Below are 22,101 nucleotides of genomic sequence, written 5' to 3' on the forward strand. Positions count from 1 at the left end.
CCAGCTGTGCTCAGACCTTACCCCCAGTTCTATGTTCAGGGGTCACTCCTGGCTCTGCTTAAGGGATCATATGGGGTGCAGGAGATCAATCCTGGGTCTGCTGTGCAAATTCCCTAACCGTTGTACTATTGCTCCAGCCCCAAGAATTTTTATTTTTTAAATTGCTGTTATGGGGGGTCATATCTGGTGGTGCTCAGGGCTTACTCCAGGCTCTGTGCCTGGGGATCACTCCTGGAGGCTCAGGGGCCCCTATGTGATGATGGGGATTGAACCCAGATTGACCACATGCCGGGCAAGCACCTTACTCTCTGGCCTAAAGCTGCACTCAGGGATCACTCCTGGCAGGGATCGCTCCTCATCTCTCTGGCCCTAAGTGGATATTTCCCTTTTATGTGGAAAGGTAATTTAAGTTCATTTATAAATACAAAGGGGATGACACAGTGCCAGGTATGAAACGTGGGGGCTCACCTCTGCTAGACGTGTTCTCTGTCGCTCAGCCACACCTGGCATTGCTCAGGGCTTACTCCTGGCTCTGTGCTCAGGGATCACTCCTGTCAAGCTTGGGAGAACATATGTGGTGCCAGGATTTGAACCCGGGTTGGCCATGTATAAGGAAAGCACCCTCCTTGCTGTAACTATCGCTCCTGCCAATCACCTGGTTCTTTTTTTTTTTTTTTTTTTTTTGCTTTTTGGGTCACACCCGGTGATGCACTCAGGAGTTACTCCTGGAGGTGCTCGGGGGACCATATGGATATGCTGGGAATTGAACCTGGGTCGGTCTCGTGAAAGGCAAACGCCCTACCCGCTGTGCTATCGCTCCAGCCCCTCATCTGGTTCTTTTTGATGTGTTCCTTCCCTCTTGGTTACTTTCTTGGCTGTTGTCCATTTAGTTGCTTCCCAGCTGGGTAAGCGGTGCGATCTGTGCCCTATCCGGGGCCTATGGGCACATAGCAGTGACTGGGACCCACCACGACCCCCACCTTCTCTCAAGGGCTGCATATAGACAAGGAAGGCCCAGAATGGTCAGAACCAGGGAGCCCAAAGAAAACATCTCTGGCCCAGGTCTTTGCTGAGTGAGGCAGGAAAGTGGCAGGAAAAGAGGCATATCTGTTCCTGCCCCTTCCCCACTCACCAGACTCATGCAGATTTGGGGGCCCTTGGAGCAGGGCTGGGTGGCAGCTGATGCCATGGGGCTAGGCAGGGCCTGGTCTGAGTCCACACTCGACTCACATCGTGTAGGATTCCTCTGATTCAGTTCCCTTGGGATCTGCCCAGCCCTGTGTGCAAGGCCCTTTTTATCTGCATCTTAAAAAAAACAAAAGGGTTCAGATCAATAGTACAGTAGGTAGTAGGGTATTTCCCTTACAATCAGCCTACCCAGGTTCGACCTCTGGAATCCCATATGGTCCCCCAAGTGCACTGCCAGGTGTGACTCAAAAAGAAAAATTAGGGGCTGGAGTAATAGCACAGCGGGCAGGGTGTTTGTCTTGCACGTGGTCAACCCGGGTTCGATTCCCAGCATCCCATAAGGTCCCCTGAGTACTGCCAGGAGTAATTCCTGAGTGCAGAGCCAGGAGTAACCCCTGTGCATCGCTGGGTGTGACCCAAAAAGAAAAAAAAAAGAAAAATTATTTATTGGCTTGGGGGGTCACACCCAAACCTTATTTAAGCCTTATTCCTGACACCGTGCTTAGAGATCACTCCTGGCAGGGTTCAGGGGACCCTATGGGGTATGAGCCAAGGTCAGCCCTTGCAAAGCAAGGGCCTTCCATATTATATTATGTTAGCTCCCTAGTTTAATTTCCCTGCATTTTGCACCTAAGGCTCTGAAAAGGGACTTGGGGGACCAAAGCGATAGTACAGTGGGGAGGGCATTTGTCTTGCATGTGGTCAGCCCAGGTTCAATCCCAGGCACCCCATATAGTCCCTTGAGCCCCACCAGGAGTGATTCCTGAGCACAGAGCCAGGAGTTAGCCCTAAGCGCAGCGGATTGTGGTCCAAAAACCAAACCAAACAAAAACACTCCCCAGAAAGGGACTTGGACTTGGTCAAGATCATACTCAAGAAGAGGTCCAGCTCGGATCTGAACTTAGCCTTTTGCTCAGGCTCCCAGGACAGAGGGATTTCCCACCTCCCTTCTGCCAGGCTGCCTGGTGGATGAAGCCAGGGGCCTGGGAGGAGGGGGAGGGAGCAGGAGGGACCAGATTTCTGCTCAGTCTTTAGGCGTTTTCTATCTGCCTGGCTGGTTTCTGGTCCTTCCTGGTTCTTCTTCCTGCTCCGCCTCTGGCTCTTTGTAACTTCCTAGGAAGCTTTTTTCCTCCAGAATCAAGTCTTTGCCTATCCCTAGCCCCTCCTTCTCTCCCTCCATCGCTGTCCTCTCCTGCCTCTCTCCTGATTTCATACATCCAACAAAACTGTGTCAGGCATCTGCTGGGCCCCTGTTCCCCGGCACTGAAGCATTAGGGTTACATCTGAGAACAAGACAAATGTTCTAGCGCCCACAGAACCAGGTTCTTGTAAGGGAGAGAGACCAGATCATGCTGGACATATACCTACAGCGTGTCAGACAGTGCTTGGCACAGCAGTGAATATCGATGCAGGAAGGCAGGGCAGAAGTGGGGCCGGAGAGTACAGCGGGTAGTAGAGCATTTGCCTTGCATGAGGCCAACCAAAGTTCCGTCCCTGGTATCCCATATAGGTCCCCCAAGCACCACCAGGAGTGATCCCTGAGTGCAGAGCCAGGAATAAGCCCTGAGCATGGCTAGGTGTGGCCCAAAAACAAAAAAGAAAAAGAAAAAAAGAAAATGTTGCCGAGTGGTCCCAGAGGGGCCTCACTCAGGGAACCAGCAAGTGGGATATTGGGGTGGGGAAGAGCATTGAGGGAACAGTCAGTGTGGAGACCCTGAGGTGGGAGTGATGGGTAGGAGACTTCGGAACCTCAGGGCGAGACCTCAGTCCCTCAGCCTCTTAGATGATTGGCCCTGAGCTCTGGGCAGCTGCCTGGGTCCAGTCTGGCCAGTTCACTCAGGCCATGGACTGTCCTTCCTGGACGGTACCGTCCACCTTCCCTGTGGCTCCAGGTCATCGCCTCCTCCCCATCTCTTGGTGGGCTTCAGTCGGTTATAGTCTTACTATTTTCTGTTGTTAATTTTTAAATTTTTTTTTTTGGTTTTGGGCCACACCTGAAAGTGCTCAGGGCTTACTTCTGGTGGGGCCCAGGGGCTCATATGGGGGGCCAGGGATGGAACCTGGTCAGCCACATGCAAAGCAGTGATGCACTCCCTGCCTCCCTGCTGTACTATCACTCTGACCTTACTTGGTATTTTACTGTTGGTGTTTCTGCCTCTTCTCTGCTTGGGCTGTCCCAGCCACGACTCCCATTCTCTCATTCTCTCTCCCTCTGCCCCTCTGCTCTCGCTCTTTCTCTCTCTCTTCTTCTCCCTCCCTCCCTCCCTCTCTCTCTCTTCTCTCTCTGTTTCTCCCTGGAATGGCCCCTGTGTAATTTCTTCTCCTACCTTCTCTCTCACTTGGGTGTTTTCTTTGCCTTACTCTGGATCGCTATAGTAACACCCTCTTATTTATTTTTTTGAGCCGCATCTGGTGCTGTGCAGAGCTTACTCCTGGCTCTGTGCTCATGGATCACTCCTGGCAGACTGGAGGGGGGGGGTTGGCAGGCTTGGGTGGAGGACAGGACCATATGGGATGCCAGGGCTAGGGGGATGGAACCCTTTTCTATCCCGTGCAAAGCAAATGCTCTACCCGCCGCCCGGTAACACCCTCTTGAGGTATCTGTTTAGACAGAGGCGTCCTTGTCGCTCTCTCCCTCGGAGCAGCTCTCCCTTCTGATTTCTCTCTCTCTAAGGGACTCTCACTTTCCAGTGTTTGTCTCACTCTCTAGCCATCTCTTTCTCTTTTCTCTCTCTCTTTCTCTCTCTCATGCTCCTTCGCTCTCGCTCGCTCTCTTCCTTCCCCGACCCGGCTGGTCCTGACTTTGCCCCTGGATGTTTCTTCCTTGACCTTCTCCCACCCCTCCTTACTTTCTCCATTTCATGCCTTTGCATCCCGTCCAGTTTCCTAGACCCGTCAAATTTGATGCCCCGAAACAGCCCCGCCGCTGCCAGCGCCCCCGAAAACCGGTTCCCCAATTCCTATCTCCGCGCCCCCCCTCCTTTTACCCAGGAGCCAAGAAAATCAACTCCGGGCCCACCAGTGGATGGAGAAGCTCCACGACCAGCTCAGCCTCCAGCACTTCCTGCGGGACTGTCACGAGGTAGGGCCCTCCAGCTGTCCAGCGGTGCCCGCGGGGAACCGGGTGGGGAGCGCAGAGGCGCAGTGGGGGCGGGGACGCCCCGTCTAAGTGGGTCGCGGAGCGGTGCGCACTCGGTGCCGCCAGGGGGGGCGCGCGTGCCCGGGGATCAGCGCGCATGCTCTCCAGGTCCCCCCTCCCCCCCCTCCCCGCCCCGGCGCTCCTGGCAACGGCGCTTCCGCGTGTGCGGGTCCCGCGGGGCCGCGCGCGGAGCTCACCTTTCTCCCCGGAGACGGGAGCTGCGCGCTGCTGGGGAGCAGAGCAGGGACATTGGAACTCCGGGAAGAGGGAATGAGGCGGAGGCGGGGTGGGGTGCACCACCTCCCCAGAGTTCAAGTTCGGTCTAAGATGGGCCAGACCCGGTCCCGCGCCCCTTTAAAGTGTTCTGGAATCACATACTGCGCGCTGGGAGAAGGTTCACCCGTGGGGGTCACCCCCAGCGATGGCCCAGGTTCCCTGTCCCGTTAGAGAAGGCTCCGGAGACGCGGCCGCCGCCGCCTTCATCCCCTACATTCCCCGGAAGTTGCTCTGGACCCTAACCACTCGAGAGAGAAACGTTTTCCTAAGGCCCGGGAGGGGCTCCTCCGTCCACATACCTGACCCAGAACCCCCCAAGCAAAGATGTCTAGAAACCAGGCTCCTGGGCCCCATTCATGGCGAGCCCCGTGGGAGATTCTTCCCCCAACTTACGAAACGGACCAGCCTCCTCGGTGTCAGATCTGGGGTCTAAGACTCGAGCCCGTGAGAGTGATTCCAGGACCCTCGTGTCCCCCACCTTCCCGGGGAGGGTGACTGCGAAGCCGTAGACGGGCTGGCCCAGGGCCATCGCCTCGCAGATCCCCCTAGATCTGTTGCTGCTGAGGGGTCAGGGACTCCGAACCCCCTTCCTAAGAGAGCTGGTCCAGTGACCCACCCCATCTCCATCCCTCACCCCCCGCCCCCCGTCTGGTCCTCCGAGCTGGTCCCGGGGCCCCTTTCCCCGTCTCCGGGAGTGGGGGCGAGTCCTCCTGCAAGCCCCAGCCGGGGCCCGGAGGGGAGGCGGGCACGGAGGCAGCAGGGGGCGCGCGCGGGCGGGCGCGCTGCCGCGGCGCGGGGGCGAGGGCGGGGGCGCGCGCCCGCCGGAGCCTCAGCCGCCGCCGCCGCCGCCGCCGCCGCCGCCGCCGCCGCCGTCGCAGTGGAGGGGCGAGCACCCGCCCGCCTGCCGCAGGGACGCCCCGCCAACGCCGCCGCCGCTGCAGGTCTCGGGGGCGCCCGGGGGAGGGGGCCGGCGCGCGCCCCCGCGCAGGCGGGCGGGGGAGGGGGCTGGCGCGCGTGCCCGCCCGCCGGGGCCGCGAGACGGACAGGCGGGCGGGGGAAGGAGAGGAGGGGCGCGGGGGCGCGGGGCCGGCGCCTGGACCCCCGCCCGGCACCGGGCTGGCACGCCGGGAGCTGTCCGCGGTGCTGCTGCGGGCGGGACGCAGGGGCCGGACCCCAGAGAGGGAACCGAGCAAGGGGGCACTTGTAGGGCTGCTAGGGTCGGGGCTAGTCCTGGGAACTGGGGGTGGGGGCTCAGCCTCTCTCCGAAGCTCACTTCTGGGTGACGGGCGCCTGGGATTCGTCCCAGGTTTGGGGAACTCTTCCCCCAATCTTTCGTTTCCTCCCTTTGGTTCTTGCCGGGTCTATATTAACCTTTCCATGATGGGGGTAATTTTTTTTTTTTTTTGGTGAGGGTACGTCTTAAACTAAGAGACCCTCAGACTTGCTTGTGTTTAGGAGGGTCTGACTTTTAGGAGCTTTTCCTTGGTTTTCGGGGACTCGGGCTTTGCAGAGAGTGATGGGGGTCTGTTACTTTGCAGGGGGGTGCCTTGATGCCGCTTTGCGTTCTCTGCAGGCTGCGGTTGCCTCGGGCCAACTCAGCTTTGGGTGGGGAACCTGTAAATGGGGATGGGGATGTCGGGATGTGACTTGGTTCTGGGGTGTGGGTCTGAGGGAATTCGCAGGCGTGCTGGACCCCGGGGAGCCGTGCTCCAGGGACAAGGGGTGGGGTTTGGCGCTCCGATTTGTCCTTGGCCATGTATGACTGCATTTGCCTCCCGGGACCGCGGAGCGAGAGTCCGTTTGGGTTTTTTTTTTTTTTTTCCAAGAGGCAGGAGGAGGATCTTGTGACTGGGAGGGGGGTGAAAAAGGGGAGGGGTGGAGCTAACTGGCCCAGGTGGCAGGTTTGGTCATGAGTGGGGGAGGTGCCAGCCATAGGGGGATGCGGAGTGGGGGAGACTGTTTTATGGAGGGGGCTCAGAAAAAGCTGCCTTATGATTGGTCCTGATCAGGGTCGGAAGTCTCCCCCCTTGGTGTTGCATTTTGAGCAGCTGCTTTAACTGTTGAGTTGAGGGATTCCAACTGGCTTTGATTGGAGGGTGGGGCCGGAGGGGGTGCTGTCCAGGGACGTTCTGCTTAACCGTGTTGGGTAGATGTGAGCTAGATTTGGGCGGACGGTTTCATGCAAGGAGCGAGCAGGCCATTCTGCGGTGGGCATTTGGAGGGTGGGGTTAGGAACTTCCCATTTTGGAGATCTAAGGTCTTGGAGTCCCAGAGCTGGACACGGGGAGTCCTGTGGGCTTCTAGGGAAGTTAGATTTGGACTGTCGGGGGGGGAGGCTGTACTCTAGCCTGGGTGGCCGGTTTGGAGGGAAGTAGACTTTGCATTAGTTGGGATACTCTTCAGGGGTTCCACTGGCTGCATTGAGGGGCTGGGGCGAGATGGGGAGGCGTCATCTGCTATACATGGGAATGGGCTGGGATCTTGGTTCTTATTGGATGTGGCTGAGACTGCACCAAGGGCTCCGTGCTGGTGTGTGTGTTTGTCTGTGTGTAAAGTATATATATCTCTGTGCGTGAGTGTGTGCACCTGTGTGTGTCTCTTTGTTTTTGTGTCTCTCTCAGATTGTGTGTGTCTGTGTGTGTATCATTTATGAGTGTGCATCTCTGTGTTTATGTATGCATGTGTGTGTCTGCATCTGTGTGAGATAGTGTGTACTCGTGTGTGCATCTGTGTGTGCATGTATGTGTAAGTGTATGCATCTGTGTGAGAGTGTGTCTGTCACTGTTAGTTGTGTGAATATGTGTTTATATGAGAGTGTGTGTTTCCCTGAGTCTACATGTCTCTGTGTGTTTATGCTTGTGTGTGTCTGTGTGTCCATGCCCATGTGTGCCCCTGTGTATCTGTGTATATATGCCCATGTGTGTCTGTGTGTGTCTATGCCCATGTGTGTCTATGCCCATGTCTGTGTCTGTGTGTGTCTATGCCTGTATGTTTATGCCTGTGTGTGTCTATAGTCTATGTCCATGTATGTGTCTCTGTGTCAATGCTCGGGTATATCTGTGTGTGTCTATGCCCTTGTATGTCTGTGCCTGTGTGTCTGTGCTGCGTGTGTCTGTGCCCATGCATGTCTGTGTATCTATGCCTGTGTGTGTCTGTGTGTATGTGTGTCTGTGTGGCAATGCCCTTTGTATGTGTCTGTGTGTCTATGCCCGTGTGTCTGTATCTGTGTGTCTATATCTGTGTATGTCTGTGTATCTGTGCCTGTGTGTGTCTGTGTGTCAGCAGCTACCCTGCATTGGGGGACTTCCATCAGAAGTTCATTTGGCCCTGAGTGGTAGTGCTGATTGTGGCTCTACCTTGGGAGTTTATGGAGAGCTGCAGGGGGGTGCCCTGAGGGCAGGGGGGCTAAAAGACTGAGCATCCTAGAGGTGTTCCTCCACTCCCCACTTCCCAAGGGAAGAACTTGAGCTTGAGCTGCCCCCATAAAGCCCTTGCTTGCCAAAGTTCCCCCTTCCCACTGCCACCCAGACCCTGGGAACTCCTACAAGGGTCAGGGGGCGCCAGGCTGAGCCCCCTGCCCCGCCCTGCACAGCTGGATGGCTGGGTCCGAGAGAAGATGCTGATGGCGCGAGACGGCACGCGGGGCGACGGCCACAAGCTGCATAAGCGATGGCTGCGCCACCAGACGTTCATGGCCGAGCTGGCACAGAATAAGGAGTGGCTGGAGAAGATTGAGCGGGTGAGCACGCAGTCCCCCACCCCACACCCCCTGCCCCAGGCTTCCGGTGTCCTTGCCCCTGGGTCAGCTTTTTTGTACATCTGGCTCTGGGGCTGCGAGCTCAGGGCTGTGGCATGTGGTACCAACAATCACATTCTGCCTCTTCTCACCCAGCATGTTGGGCACGTGTCCTCCTTGCCTGTGAGAGATGCCCATAGGAGTGGCCAGTAAACACCTTCTGGCCAATAAACGGCTGAGAGGGGCTGGCCCCCTCTACCTCTGGACCCCGAGTCACTGCCCTCCTCCATGAGGTACCTGGTGTCCCCAAACAAAACCCCCTACATTAAAAATGGTTAGACCACCCCCACATGCTCCAGAGTGAACCCCCAGTTTGCTCATGTGTCAATAGTCAGTATCTCTTATGGATGGTGCTCAGAGTCTCCAGGGTGTGAATATCTACCCCCTGCTGTCACCTCTCCCATCAGACTTGCTCCCAGACTGTCTGGGGCACTAGACAGACAGGACAGACCTAGAGATTTGGGGTTAAAGTGAACTTTGGGGGAAACAGGGAGAGAGCGCAAAGGGTTGCAGTACCTGCTTTGCATGTGGGAGTCCTGGGTTCGATCCTTGGGGCTGCGTCATCCCCTCAGCACCACCAGTATCACCCCAAAACTAGGACAAGGAAAGAAAAGAAAAAGAAAGTGAATTGCCGGGCTGGAGTGATAGTATAGTGGGTAGGGTGTTTGCCTTGCACACGGCTGACCTGGGTTCAATCCCCGGCATCCCAGATGGTCCCCCAAGTGCCTCCAGGAGTAATTCCTGAGTGCAGAGCCAGGAGTAACCACTGAGCATTGCTGGGTGTGACCCAAAAGCAAAAAAAAAAAAAAAAGTGAACTGCACTCTACCTCCCTGGCTTTGTGCTGTGACTGACTGACACCCCTCTTCTTCCCATTTCTTTGTTCCTGGCGGGGGCATGGGGAGTTGGGGTGGGCCTCTCTGAGCCTCAGTTTTCTCTGCTTCAAAATGAACGAAACAGGAGCGGGGGAGGTACTTGCCTTGCATGAAGCTGACCTGTGCTCAATCCCAGCACCCTGTGCGCTCCCCCAAACATTGCTGGGTATAGCCCTAAAGGTCCCTGGGTACATCCAAGGGGCCCCATGGGGGTTGCAGGCTTTGAGCTGTGCAGCTCACACAGCTGTGCTAAGTCTCGTAGGGGTAGTTCCCTGATCCCTGAGCGTTGCTTGGGAAACACCCCCTCCCCCACAAAAATAAAATGAAGAAAATAATCAGCATAGCCACATCCCTAGGTTTCATGCACTGGCTGTGCCTGGCACAGGCTGGGCACCTTGGGGCAGCTTGAAGCTGGCATGGTTCTTTTCTTTTCTTCTTCTTCTTTTTTTTGGGGGGCGGGTTTGGGCCCACACCTGGGGGAGCTCAGGGCTTACTCCAGGCTCTGCACTCAGGAATCACTCCTGGGAGTGCCTGGAGAACCATATAGGATGCCGGTGATGGAACCCATCAAACCCGGGTCGGCCATCCATAAGGCAAGCACTCTACCCACTACACTGTCTCTCTGTCCAGCCCCCTGACGTGGTCCTTTTTGATATGTCATTGTAACGGAAGTATTTCCTGGCCGCCAATGAGCTTGCCTTTAGACTTGGAGAAACTCAGGTAGATTTTTGCTTCAAGCCTTAATCCCCCCCCTTCCTTATACACACACCCCACAACTGTCTCCTGTTCTGGTTAAACCCCTAAATCTGTACTTCCTTTTCTGACTGAGGTTAGAGCTTTTTTTTTTTTTTTTTTTTTTTTTTGCAGTTGGGGTTGGCATACCGAGCCAACCTGTAAGTAAGCCAACTAAGGGCTTACTCCTGGCTCTGTGCTCAGAGATCACTCTTGGCATGGCTTGGGGGACCATATGGGATACCTGGGATCGAGCCCTGGTCAGCTTCATTTAAGGATAGCATCCTACCTGCTGTATGCTTGCTCCAGCTCCCCACTTTTTGGGGAGATTTTGAAACCTTACTTATTTGTTTGTTTTGGGGGCCACACCCGATGGTGCTCAGGGATATTCCTGGCTCTGCAATCAGGAATTAAACCTTATCCACTGTATTATATCACTCTGGCCCTGAATTTTGTTTTTTGCTTTTTGGGTCACACCCGTTGATGCACATGGGTCACTCCAGGCTCTGCACTCAGGAATTACTCCTGGCAGTGCTCAGGGGACCATTTGGGATGCTGGGAATTGAACCTGGGTCGGCCACGTGCAAGGCAAACGCCCTACCCGCTGTGCTATCACTCCAGCCCCCCAAAATTTTATTTTCTATTTTGGGAGTGGGGGTTGGGCCACCCCGCTAGTGGTCAGGGCCTACTCCTGGTTCTGTGCTTGGGGCTCACTCCTGGTAGGGCTCCGAAGACCACAGGCAGTGGCAGGGATCGAATCAGGGTCCACAGCATCCGGTCCCCTCTGCTGGGTCTCCAGCCCGAGGCTTTAGCCCTGGAGATGGCCCGAGATGCCCCTAAGTGGTGGCACGTGCTCAAGTTCTTGACTTAGAGTTTAATAGAAATTCATTCTCTCTGTGTCTCTGTCTTTCTGTGGTCTGATTGTGCCCTGTCTCTGGCCTTCTCTCCACAATGTGCTCTCTCTCTCTCTCCCTCTCTCTCTCACTCACTCTCTCTCCCTCTCTCTCTCCCTCTCTCTCTCTCTCTGTCTCCTTCCTCTGCCTCTGTGTCCCTGGGTCTCCCTCCACACACCTGTCTGTCTGTCTGTCTGTCTGTCCCACTCCCCTCTGGACCCATCCGTATTGCCCTCCCTCCGCACATCTTTCCATGTTGCTCTGTGCTCTGTGCCTCCCAACTGCTCATTTCTCTCTCCCGCCCTGCCCCCAAACCATGTCCTGTCGCCCCCGTTGTTTCTCCACCCCTCTCTGGAGCAGGAGGGTCAGCAGCTGATGCAAGAGAAGCCGGAGCTGGCGGCGTCGGTGCGGAAGAAGCTGGGGGAGATCCGGCAGTGCTGGGCCGAGCTGGAGAGCACCACGCAGGCCAAGGCGCGCCAGCTGTTCGAGGCCAGCAAGGCCGACCAGCTGGTGCAGAGCTTTGCCGAGCTGGACAAGAGGCTCCTTCACATGGAAAGCCAGCTGCAGGACGTCGACCCCGGCGGGGACTTGGCCACAGTCAACAGCCAGCTCAAAAAGCTGCAGGTAGGTCCTGGCCCACCACCGGGGAGGCTCGTTCTGCCAGGGAGGGATGGGGCCCGGGAGCCCTGAGTCAGAGCAGGGGCAAACCCGGCCAGGGTGTTTCAGAGAGAGGGTCTTTTTTTTTTTAATTTTTTTTTTTGGTTTTTGGGTCACACCCGGGGATGCACAGGGGTTACTCCTGGCTCTTCACTCAGGAATTACCCCTGGCGGTGCTCAGGGGACCATATGGGATGCTGGGATTAGAACCCGGGTCGACCGAGTGCAAGGCAAACGCCCTACCCGCTGTGCTATCGCTCCAGCCCCCGAGCAGTCTTTTTTTTTTTTTTTTTTTTTTTGCTTTTTGGGTCACACCCAGCAATGCACAGGGGTCACTCCTGGCTCACGCACTCAGGAATCACCCCTGGCAGTGCTCAGGGGACCATATGGGATGCTGGGATTTGAACCTGGGTCGGCCGCATGCAAGGCAAACACCCTACCCGCTGTGCTATCACTCCAGCCCCTCAGAGAGAGGGTCTTTAACACAGGGATTGATGCCAGCGGGGTGGTGGGGCAGGCAGCTGCAAGAGAAAGATGGGCTTGTGGAGACAGGGGTGTGGGGGGCAGAGCAGGGAGGAAGGGTTGAGAGCAGGACAGGGGCTGGACAACCAGCACCCCAGTGCCTGCTTCCGGTCTAGGGCCACCAGGTCCAGAGGCAGGAGAAGGCTTGGGGTGGGCATCTTGTAGGGTATTACCTCTCCCCAGCTCTGTGCCCAGCCATCATGCCCCAGTAGTTCTTGGAGCTTGATGCTATTATTACTTGGTTGTTGTTGCTTTGGTGGCCCCAAACTGGTGACATTCAGAATTTACTCCCGGCTCTGCACTCAGGATCATTCCTGTTGGGATTTGGGGGACCAAATGTGATGTTGGGGATAGAACCCAGGTTGGCCACATGCCAGGCAAGTGCCAACCCACTGTGTTACCTCTTGCCCCCCAGGGTACTATTATTATTCCCTTTTTCCACAGGGCAAACAGGCCCAGAGAGGGGATTTCCAGCGAGTCAGCTCCTCCCTGTGGGACTGGGGGTGCCCGCCCGCCTTGCCTCTGCCCTGACTCGGCAGTTGGTGGCGGCCCAAGGTCTGAGTGTGGGGTGTGGGACTGGAAGTGAGAACTTCCTTTCAACTCCCCAGCTGGGCACCAGTGCCGGCAGAGTCAGGAGCAATCTCAGGTGGGAAACTGAGGCTGGGAGGTGACCTCATAGGCCCAGGGGAGCAAGTGGCGAGTGTGGCTCTGCATCCATGTCCCTCAGCTCCCCACTGCCCCCCCTTAGCACACTTCCTGCCGAGTCACAAGGCTGAGAGCCCAGGAGAGCGTCTGGCACAAGCCAGATGGACTAAGAATAAATAAAAGCATGAAATAAAATAAAATTAGCCATAGTACAGTGGGAAGGGCGCTTGCCTTGAATAGAGCCTACCCAGGTTCGATCCCCAGAAGCCCATTACAGTCCCCCTTCCCTGCAGGAATGATTCCTGAGCACAGAGCCAGGAGCCAGCCCTGAGCACTGCTAGGTGTTGCCTAAAAACAAACAAGAAATTATTATTATTATTTTGATTTTTGGGTCACATCTGGCGATGTACAGGGGTTACTCCTGGCTCAGGCACTCAGGAATTACTCCTGGCAGTGCTCAGGGGAACATATGGGATGCTGGGAATCAAACCCGGGTTGGCCGCATGCAAGGCAAACGGCCTACCTGCTGTGCTATCGCTCCAGCCCCCCAATTTTTTAAATTAAAAATAAACAAAACATCAGAGTGCCTGCTGTGCTATCGCTCCAGCCCCCCATTAAAAATAAATAAAAGCATCAGGCTACCAGCTAGTGTTAGTGGGGTTCGCCAATACGCAACTCTGCCATGCACCTACTGTGTGCTGGCAGCTATCCGAAATGCTGAAAATGAAAGCGGGCAAAAGCGGCCCCCAAATCCACACCCTCCTGGGCTCACATTTATGGTGAGGGTCAAGGGTGAGGAGACCGAGAGGCCCGGAACATAATGCCAGTGACGTCATTGTTTGTCCCCACTGGTGGGGCTGCCGGACTGACGTCACTTCCCTGCCACTCAGATCCCCAAAGGATTTCATTTCCCTGTGTCCTCCCTCTCGCTGTTGGTGCTATTAAAAATTAAAATGGAGGAATATTTAAGTTATTGATTTAAAAAAAATCAGCCATACATCAACGACAGCACTGCTTTTCGGGTCCTCGGCGAGTCTCAGGCCGATTAAGTAACCAAAAAACCGCACTTGGTGCATCGGAGGCTGAGTGCTGAGATGCAGGGACCCAAGAACACCAAACAGCTGACACACCTGGAGGAAAGTGGGGTGCGGAGAGTCCCCCTCCCAGCCTTTTCTGTTTGTTTTGTGTTTGGGCCACACTTGATGATGCTCAGGGTTTGCTGCTGGTGTGCTGGGCTCGGGGATGTCTCCTATGTGATAGCAGGATTCGAACCCGGCTTGGCTAGGGGCAAGGCCAGCGCCTTCACCCCCTGGACTATCTCTCCAGCCCCTCCTGTCCCTATGGTTGCTCCTTCTCCTCCTTCAGCTGCTGCTGTGATTGAGAGGACCAGGGTTACACCTTTGTGCCTGGGGTAGAAGGGGGGCTCATGTATCTCGGTCGTGGTGCTCCCCACGGGTGTCATACACATAGTTGTGGTTGTGCTACTTGCACATAATTGGCCGTGAGCTGGAGATGAACTTTCTGTTCTGATGCCTGGAGGAGAGATAGGGGGAGGGGTGGGGAAGGGGTAGGACAGAGTGGCCTGGACCCCACATATGGCACCTGGGGGTTAAACCCACGACCTCAGGCTGCAAGACAAGGGTTTTAGCCACTGAGCTGTCTCTGGGGCCACCTAGTCTTACTTCTTCTTATTATTTATGTTTTGGGGCTATATCCAGCGGTACTCAGGATTTACTCCTGGCTCTGCACTCAGGGATCACTCCTGGCAGGTGCCAGGGACCATATGAGATGCCAGGGCTTGAACCCAAATCAGCTACATGCACAGTGAGCACCTTCCCTGCCGGACTGTCACTCCAGCCTCGATGAAAGGCAAAAGAATGTAGAAGGCCATCTTGATTTTGATTTTATTTCTAAATTTTTCCCCATTATGGCACTTCAGCTGAGATTCCTTCCACCCACGCCCAGACAGACTGCTTTCTTTATGAGGCGAAGGGATTTTCATTTATGAAAAATTTCATATCAAACAAAAATATCTTGGTGTTTCCTGCTGCTCTAGAGATCAGGATGCCGGTTTCTCAAATTAAAAAAAATGCCTTGGTAGTGCTTGTTCCAGTGGCACATAGACCAAATTGAATGGCACAGAGATTAGTGTGGTGACCTCAAGGGTGACATGCAAATTTGTGAAGTGTTCCATATTTTTAAAATATACATATAGGGCTGGAGCAATAGCACAGCGGGTAGGGCATTTGCCTTGCACACGGCTGACCCGGGTTCGATTCCCAGCATCCCATATGGTCCCCTGAGCACCGCCAGGAGTGATTCCTGATTGCAGAGCCAGGAGTAACCCCTGAGCATCGCCGGGTGTGACCCCAAAAAAATAGCCAAAATAAAAGTATTCATATATACAAAAATGTGTCTTTAAATAGGTAAATTTAAAATATAAAATATATAAAAGTTGTATATTTTATTTTATATATTTATCCATATATATTATATATATATATGGGTAAGGCACTTGCCTTGCATTCAGTCAACCCAGGTTTGATCCCCGACCCTTCATTCCAGCGAACCCCACCAAGAGTGATCCCTGAGCATGGAGCCAGGAGTAAGCCCTGAGCTCTGACAGGTGTGGCCCCCAAACAAACAAAAGGGACAGCTCCATGTGTAAACACAAATTGCCAGTATAAGACGGGGTCCCCAGTATCTGTGGGGTAGAACATGGGGGCTGCCAGCCTTCGTAATGGTGTTGGCCTTGGAGATTATTACCTTTGCAGGGCATGTACAGGTGCATGTTAAGTGATTTGTTTATCAAGAACAGGGTAAACGTGAATAAAGTTTAATTTTGTATTTTTATTATAGTTTAGGTAACACATTGATAGTAGTACTGATGTTTGTGGTTTTCATGTGCAAAGTCACTACCTCATCACCTCTGTAACCACAGGGCCCACAGTCCTCCCCTGCTACCCGATGTCACCTCCTGTCCGGTCCACCTCTTCCTTCCAGCACCCGCCTCCCCATCTCAGTTTTGTAGTTCAAGGCCAAGAGTTTGTGTTCCCTTCTTTTTTCTTTTTTTTTTGGGGGGGGGGGCACACCTGGCAATACTTAGGGGTTTGGCAATGCTCAGGGCTTACTCCTGGCTCTGTGCTTAGGAATCATACGGGGGACCATCTGGAACCCATACAGGGGACCATATGGAGTCCACCCGGGGGACTATGTGGAATGCCAGAGATCGAGCCCCGGTCTACGGCCTGCAGGGCAGGTGCCTTACCTTGTTTTGTCTTTGACGAGTGAGGTCTTCAGTTACATGTTCTCCTTCTGACTTAATCCATGATGGGCAATGCCCTCCAGTTTCATCCTGATGGCAGCAAACTCCAGGTTGTCATTTTTCTCATGTTTGCAGAGTATTCTGCTGTGTGTGTGTGTGTGTGTGTGTGTGTGTGTGTGTGCTGATGTTTGTGGTTTGTGGCATCACCTGGTGTGGCCCCAAAACAAAACAAAAGCAAACCAAAAGTATCTAGAGTAGAGTCGCCACCCTTTTCCTGATGGGCCCTCACTTTGACCCTGTTTCCTTCCTGTGCCCCTACTCCTGCGCCACCCCTTTTTGATCCATTCCTCATTTTTGGACATTTTGGGTTGTTCCCAATCCTGGCTGATGTAATGAGTGCTATAGTTGACAGAGGTGCATCTTTTTACCCTTTTATTTTTGGCTTTTGGGGCCACACCTGGTGGTGCTCAGGGTTACTGCTGGCTCTGCACTCAGGCAGTGCTCTGGGGACCATGTAGGATGCTAGGGATCGAACCTGGTCAGCTGTGTGCAAGGCAAACCCCCTCCCGCTGTACTGTTGCACGTTATGGAAGGTGGGTCTGGCCTGGCCTCTGCCAGTGTGCAAGGGCCTGGCAGGCAGGGGCAGGGGGGGAGGGGGCCCCAACTCTGCCCAGAGGGGCTGGGGCCAGTAGCCAGGGCCCAGAGGCTCACAGAGATTCAGTTCCCATCAGGGTGACCCTGTTGGAAGCAGAAATGCAGCCTTCTAGGGCTGATGTGCTGGGGGGAACTGAGCAGGCCAGGGTCCCCACCAGGTGCCAGGCAGGTGCCCCAGAGCAGTCTGTGGGTGCTCATCAAGAGTCTAGAGTAGGGGGCTGGAGACATAGCACAGCAGGTAGAACCAAGGCATTTGCCTTGCATGTATCTGACCCTGGTTCAATCCCCAGCACCCCATGTGATCCCCTGAGCCCTGCCAGGAGTGATCCCTGAGAGCAGAGCCAGGAGTAAGCCCTGAGCATCACCTGGTGTGGCCCCAAAACAAAACAAAAGCAAACCAAAAGTATCTAGAGTAGAGTCGCCACCCTTTTCCTGATGGGCCCCTCACTTTGACCCTGTTTCCTTCCTGTGCCCCTACTCCCGACCTTGGTCCCCCATTTACACAATTTTCACCTTGGCCCCTTTGGAATTTCCTGGGGTTTCATATGGGACTTTATGGTCTAATCACAAGTTTCCTGACTGATCACTACCTACTTTTTCACTGTATCACTGTCATCCTGTTGCTTTATCGATCTGCTCGAGCAGGCACCAGTAACGTCTCCATCATGAGACTTTTTGTTACTGTTTTTGGCATATTGAATATGCCACGGGGAGCTTGCCAGGCTCTGCCATGCGGGCGGGATACTCTCGGTAGCTTGCCAGTCTCTCCGAGAGGAGCGGAGGAATAGAACCCAGATCGGCCGAGTGTAAGGCAAATGCCCTACCCGCTGTGCTATTGCTTCAGCTCCACCTACTTTTTAAGGGGGAAAAATCACTTGGTGCCCCCTCCCTGAAATAGACTCTCGTTTAGAGAAAACAAACAGGAAGCACCCCCAGCTCCTCCTGGGCCTTGCTGGGCCACCTGGCTCACCCCTGTGGGAGAGGGTCCCTACTCTGGGAAGGATGTTCTAGATACTATGGGGGGCAGAGGAGAGCAGGAACCTCTGCCTGAAGCGCCCCTGTAGAGGAGCCGGAAATGATGCCCCCCCCAGCTCTCCTCCATCAAGTCTAGTCTCCTGTGGCTCCACATGCCCACCGGGGGCAACTTCAGGGTGCATGGCCTATGGGGTCCCTTCAGGCCCCAATTCTCTGTTCTGCTCATGCTCTCTAAAATTAGTTGTTGGGGCCGGAGCGATAGCACAGTGGGTAGGGTGCTTGTCTTGCGTGTGCCCAACCTGGTTTCGATTCCCAGCATCCCCTATGGTCCCCGAGCACCGCCAGGAGTAATTCCTGAGTGAGGAGCCAGGAGTAACCCCTGAACATCGCCGGGTGTGACCCAAAAAGCAAAAAAAAAAAAAAAAAGATGTTGTTTGTAGGCCACATCCAGGGGCCTACTCCTGGCTCTGTGCTCAGGGATCCCTCCTGGCGAGACCTGGGGGACCATTTAGGGTGCTAGGGATCGAACTGGGGTCAGGTGCCTGCAAAGCGAACACTGTACCTGCTGTAATATCACTCAGGGCCCTTTTCCTTTGTTCTTGTTTTTGTTCTTGTTTTTGGCTCACTCCCTGCAGTGCTCTGTGCTCAGGGAACACTCCTGGCTCTGTGCTCAGGGGACCAGATGTGATGCTGGGCTTAACCCAGGGTTAGGTGTGAGGCAGGTACCTCCTGTAGCTCTGTGGCTCCTAAAATCTTTTATTTGTTTGCTTTTGGGGTCCCCCCGGCGAGGGCTCAGTAGCTATTCCTTGCTCTGTGCTTGGGGTCACTCCTGATGTGTGTGTGTGTGTGTGTGTGTGTGTGTGTGTGTGTCTTTGGGGGGAGTCATGTGCCAGTGCCAGGGATCAGGCACTGGGTCTTCTGCATGCAAAGCCTGTGCTCAACCCTGCAAGCGAGCTCTCCAGCCCTGCTTTAGAATTCTTACGCATATTTGAACAAGGGATCTGCATTTTCCTTCTGTACTAGGCGGGGCAAGTTACATAATCAGCCCAGAGCCTGACCCAACCAGAGGCCGGCAGACAGGCAGTAAGGGCGGATTGGTACCCCTCCTCTAGGTCATCCTCAGGGCCCCAGAGCAGGGTGGAGGCGCCCAGGCTGCGCCACGACGCTGCGTATAGCACAGCTGTTCCCCGGGGTTCTTATTTGATTCTAATTTGGGGGCCACTGCAGCAGTGCTCAGGTCAGGGGCTACTCCTGGCGCTGTGCTTGGGGGTCACTCCTAGCGTCCTGATCCTCCATCCCATCAAGCTATTGTTCCCTGGCCATCCCTGGGAATATTTGTTGTCATTATCAGTTTTTTAATTTATTTTTGTTTGGGGGCCATATCTCGCAGTTTTCAGGGCAGACTCCTGGTTCTGCACTCAGGGACCCCTCCTGGCAAGGCTCGGGGAAACTTAGAGGATGCCTAGGATCAAACCCGGGTCGCCCACATTCAAGGCAAGAGCCCTCCCCACAATGCTATGGCTCCGACCCCTCACTATCAGTTCTTCACAGCAACATTTGCTGAGTCAAAGCCACAGATCCGGGGCTGGAGCAATAGCACAGCAGGTAGGGCGTTTGCCTTGCACGCAGCTGGCCCGGGTTCGATTCCCAGCATCCCATATGGTCCCCTGAGCACCGCCAGGGGTGATTCCTGAGTGCAGAGCCAGGAGTAACCTCTGTGCATTGCCGGGTGTGACCCAAAAAGCAAAAAAAAAAAAAAGCTACAGATCCTGGGTTCAGGACTGTCCTGGATTTGAATCTCAGCTCACCTAGCCAGGCCTCTGGCGAGGTCTCAGGTGTCTCTCGGAGGGACGGCCTGTGGTGCTCTGCCACTCCATGGAGGGGGGCTGCCAGAGATAGAGCAGCACAAAGGTCACGCCATGGGAGCTGGTGCCTGGTGGTGCTCAGCCTCTGGGTGACCCAGAAATCTCTGGTCTTTGGGCCTCCATGTCGGCTACCACTGGATGGGCCTAAGGAGAGTGCTGCCCTCTGGTGGACACTGCGAAAATGGCAGGGCCAGATTCAGCCCAGGGCTGAATCCAAGGAACCTGATTCAGCATTTGTCTCCTAAAGAGTGTCTGGGATTTATTGCTCCCCACCCCCCTTTCAGAATTAAAAACTGTTCAGAACTCCCCTGGAAATTAAGTGGAGGTTCTTAATTTATACGTGCTTTTTTTTTTTATTTTTGGGGTTACACCCGGCGATGCACTCCTGCTCATGCACTCAAGGAATTACTCCTGGCAATGCTCAGGGAACTATATGGGATGCTGGGAATCGAACCTGGCTGGGCTGCGTGTAAGGCAAACGCCCTAACTGCTATACTATTGCTCCAGCCCCAATTTCTATCTGTTTTAAATGAAGAAACGAAATACTCCCCTCACCGCCCCCAAAGCATCTGAGGTCTCTACTGCCCCCTTAATCTTTCCAGTGATGATCCTGTGCAGTGGTCCTGCGCCCCGGGTGGGGTGGGATGGTATTACCCACATGAGGAAACACCTGTCTCCAGGATTGCAGTGGCCTTCAGCCCATCACCCCACCCCCATCTTATATGAAAAACAATTGTCCAATTGGTGTCCTTTGTATTTCTTTCTGGCCATTCTCTCTACTTTGTAAAAAATGTAGTGGGGACTGGGGCTGGAGCAATAGCACAGTGGGTAAGGCATTTGCCTTGCATGCGGCCGACCCGGGTTTGAATCCCAGCATCCCATATGGTCCCCCAAGCACCGCCAGGAGTAACCCCTGTGCATCGCCGGGTGTGACCCAAAGAGCAAAAAAAAAAATGTAGTGGGGACTGGGGTCGGAGCAGGTAAAGCACACAGCCGACCTGGGTTCTATCCCCAGCATCCCATATAATCCCCGAGCCATGCCAGGAGTTATTCCTGAGCACAGAGTCAGGAGTCAGCCCTTAGCACTGCCAGATGTGGCCCCCAAATCAAAATAAATAAAATTAAATATAAGGGGGCGTGCAGGAAGACAGCTCAGAGGATTGGGTTGGAGCACATATGTGTCCATGTGCAGAGCTCCTGGCTTCAGTCCCCAGCACAGTGTGACACCCCCAAACCGCGTCACAGTTGCCTGCCCATGGCCCTGCTGGTTCTGAGGAGCCTGTGACCCCCAAGCACTTGAGCAGTATTTGAGAGAGAAGAAATTTTGGTGATTGATGTTAAGGGTTGGCCTTTGGGCTCTTCATCCTGGATTCAATCCACCGTGACGATTGCGGAGACCTGCAGAGGCACAGCCCCAACTGGGAAGCTCCTGCTATCAACTCTAGGTGGATTTGTCCCAGCATAGAGGTGGACACCTTCAATCCCAGAGAGATGGTGAGCCGAGTGCGGTGGTAAAGGTCAGCACCCCTGGGGCCGAAGACAGGACAGCGGGTAGGGTGCTTGCCTTGCACGAGGCTGACCCCAGTTCAACCCCCAGCATCACATAAGGTCCCTAGAGCCAGGATTAAGTCCTGAAGATCCCTGGGTGTAGCCCACCTCATCCCCCAGAAGAGAGCTTACTTAGCACTATCTCCTGCCTGCCCTAGTGTCCATGGCTGGCAGCACTCAGCCCTGCACCCAGCCCACAGGAGGCCCCGTTTCCTCCCAGACTCGCGCCCCCTACCCCCGGTGGTCCTGTGGGCTTCCTCTGCTTCCCCCCAATCTGTTGGAACGAGGAAACTCTCAGTGAGGCACTTGCACCATTTGCTGAAGTCACTGGTGCACTCTGGCATCCTTCTCATTCCTTTGGCTTTTAAGGGTTTGGTGACTCTTGGCCCCTAGGCTGTGGAGGGACTGTGTAGTTCCACGAAGCTGCAGAGAGCACGGTCGGAAGGGACAGCCTGCGGGTGACAGGGCCCTGAGTGCCTCCCTTTTCCCAGCAGAGGGAGCTCAAGGCAGGAGCGTCTCCCGGGGCTCTGGGTCCTGTCTGGAGCCCGCCCGGCCTCAAAAACTGCCTCTGGGGAGGGGCCACCAAAGCCCCCCCCCCCACCCCCCAGCTCACCCGAGACCCACCTGAGCCCTGTCACTGGAGGCGGGAGTGACTTTGGCAGCTATTCTGCCCGGCACGTTTCCAGGCTGCGTGACGGGCGCCCCTGTCTCTGTGGGCCTCTGTCCTGCTCTCCAGCCCGACCCCATCTCCTCTCTCTGCGTCTGTGTGACCCGTCACGGCTCTGCCGCACTCTTGCAAGCGCCTCTTTTGTTTTGATTCCAGTTCTTCATCCCCGTCTCCTGCCCTGACCTCTCTAGCCCATGTCCTCCCCTGTCCCCAGCCCCAGCCACTGCTGCAGGCTTCCTGGAACCCCACAGCCCCAGGTCTGGGCCATGTGACCCAGAGTTCCCCCCCCCACCAGCCGCTCCTGCCCAACTGTCCCTCCTGATGGAGGAGGGAGCAGATGGTGGTGGCCGAGGTCTGACTTTGCCCAGTGTCCTCAGGGCCTAGCCAGATGGTCCAGCTCAGACAC

General features: G+C 55.1%; 1 protein-coding gene across 3 annotated transcripts in view; it reads left to right on the top strand.

The window, feature by feature from the left end:
- SPTBN4 (spectrin beta, non-erythrocytic 4) overlaps positions 1–22,101 on the top strand; it is a 94,752-nt gene that overhangs the window by 42,725 nt on the left and 29,926 nt on the right. For 2 of the 3 annotated variants that reach the window (XR_008631261.1, XM_055145822.1), the window contains exons 18-20: positions 4,180–4,270; positions 8,196–8,342; positions 11,258–11,521. Coding sequence is in view for 2 of the 3 variants with exons in the window: in XM_055145822.1 (XP_055001797.1) it covers positions 4,180–4,270; positions 8,196–8,342; positions 11,258–11,521 (502 nt within the window). In the remaining variant the exon portion in view is untranslated. Of the gene's footprint in view, positions 1–4,179; positions 4,271–5,410; positions 5,545–8,195; positions 8,343–11,257; positions 11,522–22,101 lie in introns of those variants that run through there. The other variant, XM_055145823.1, reaches the window with a different exon arrangement.

Source organism: Sorex araneus, chromosome 8 (genome assembly GCF_027595985.1).
Source record: "Sorex araneus isolate mSorAra2 chromosome 8, mSorAra2.pri, whole genome shotgun sequence".
NCBI classification, from domain to species: Eukaryota; Metazoa; Chordata; class Mammalia; order Eulipotyphla; family Soricidae; genus Sorex; species Sorex araneus.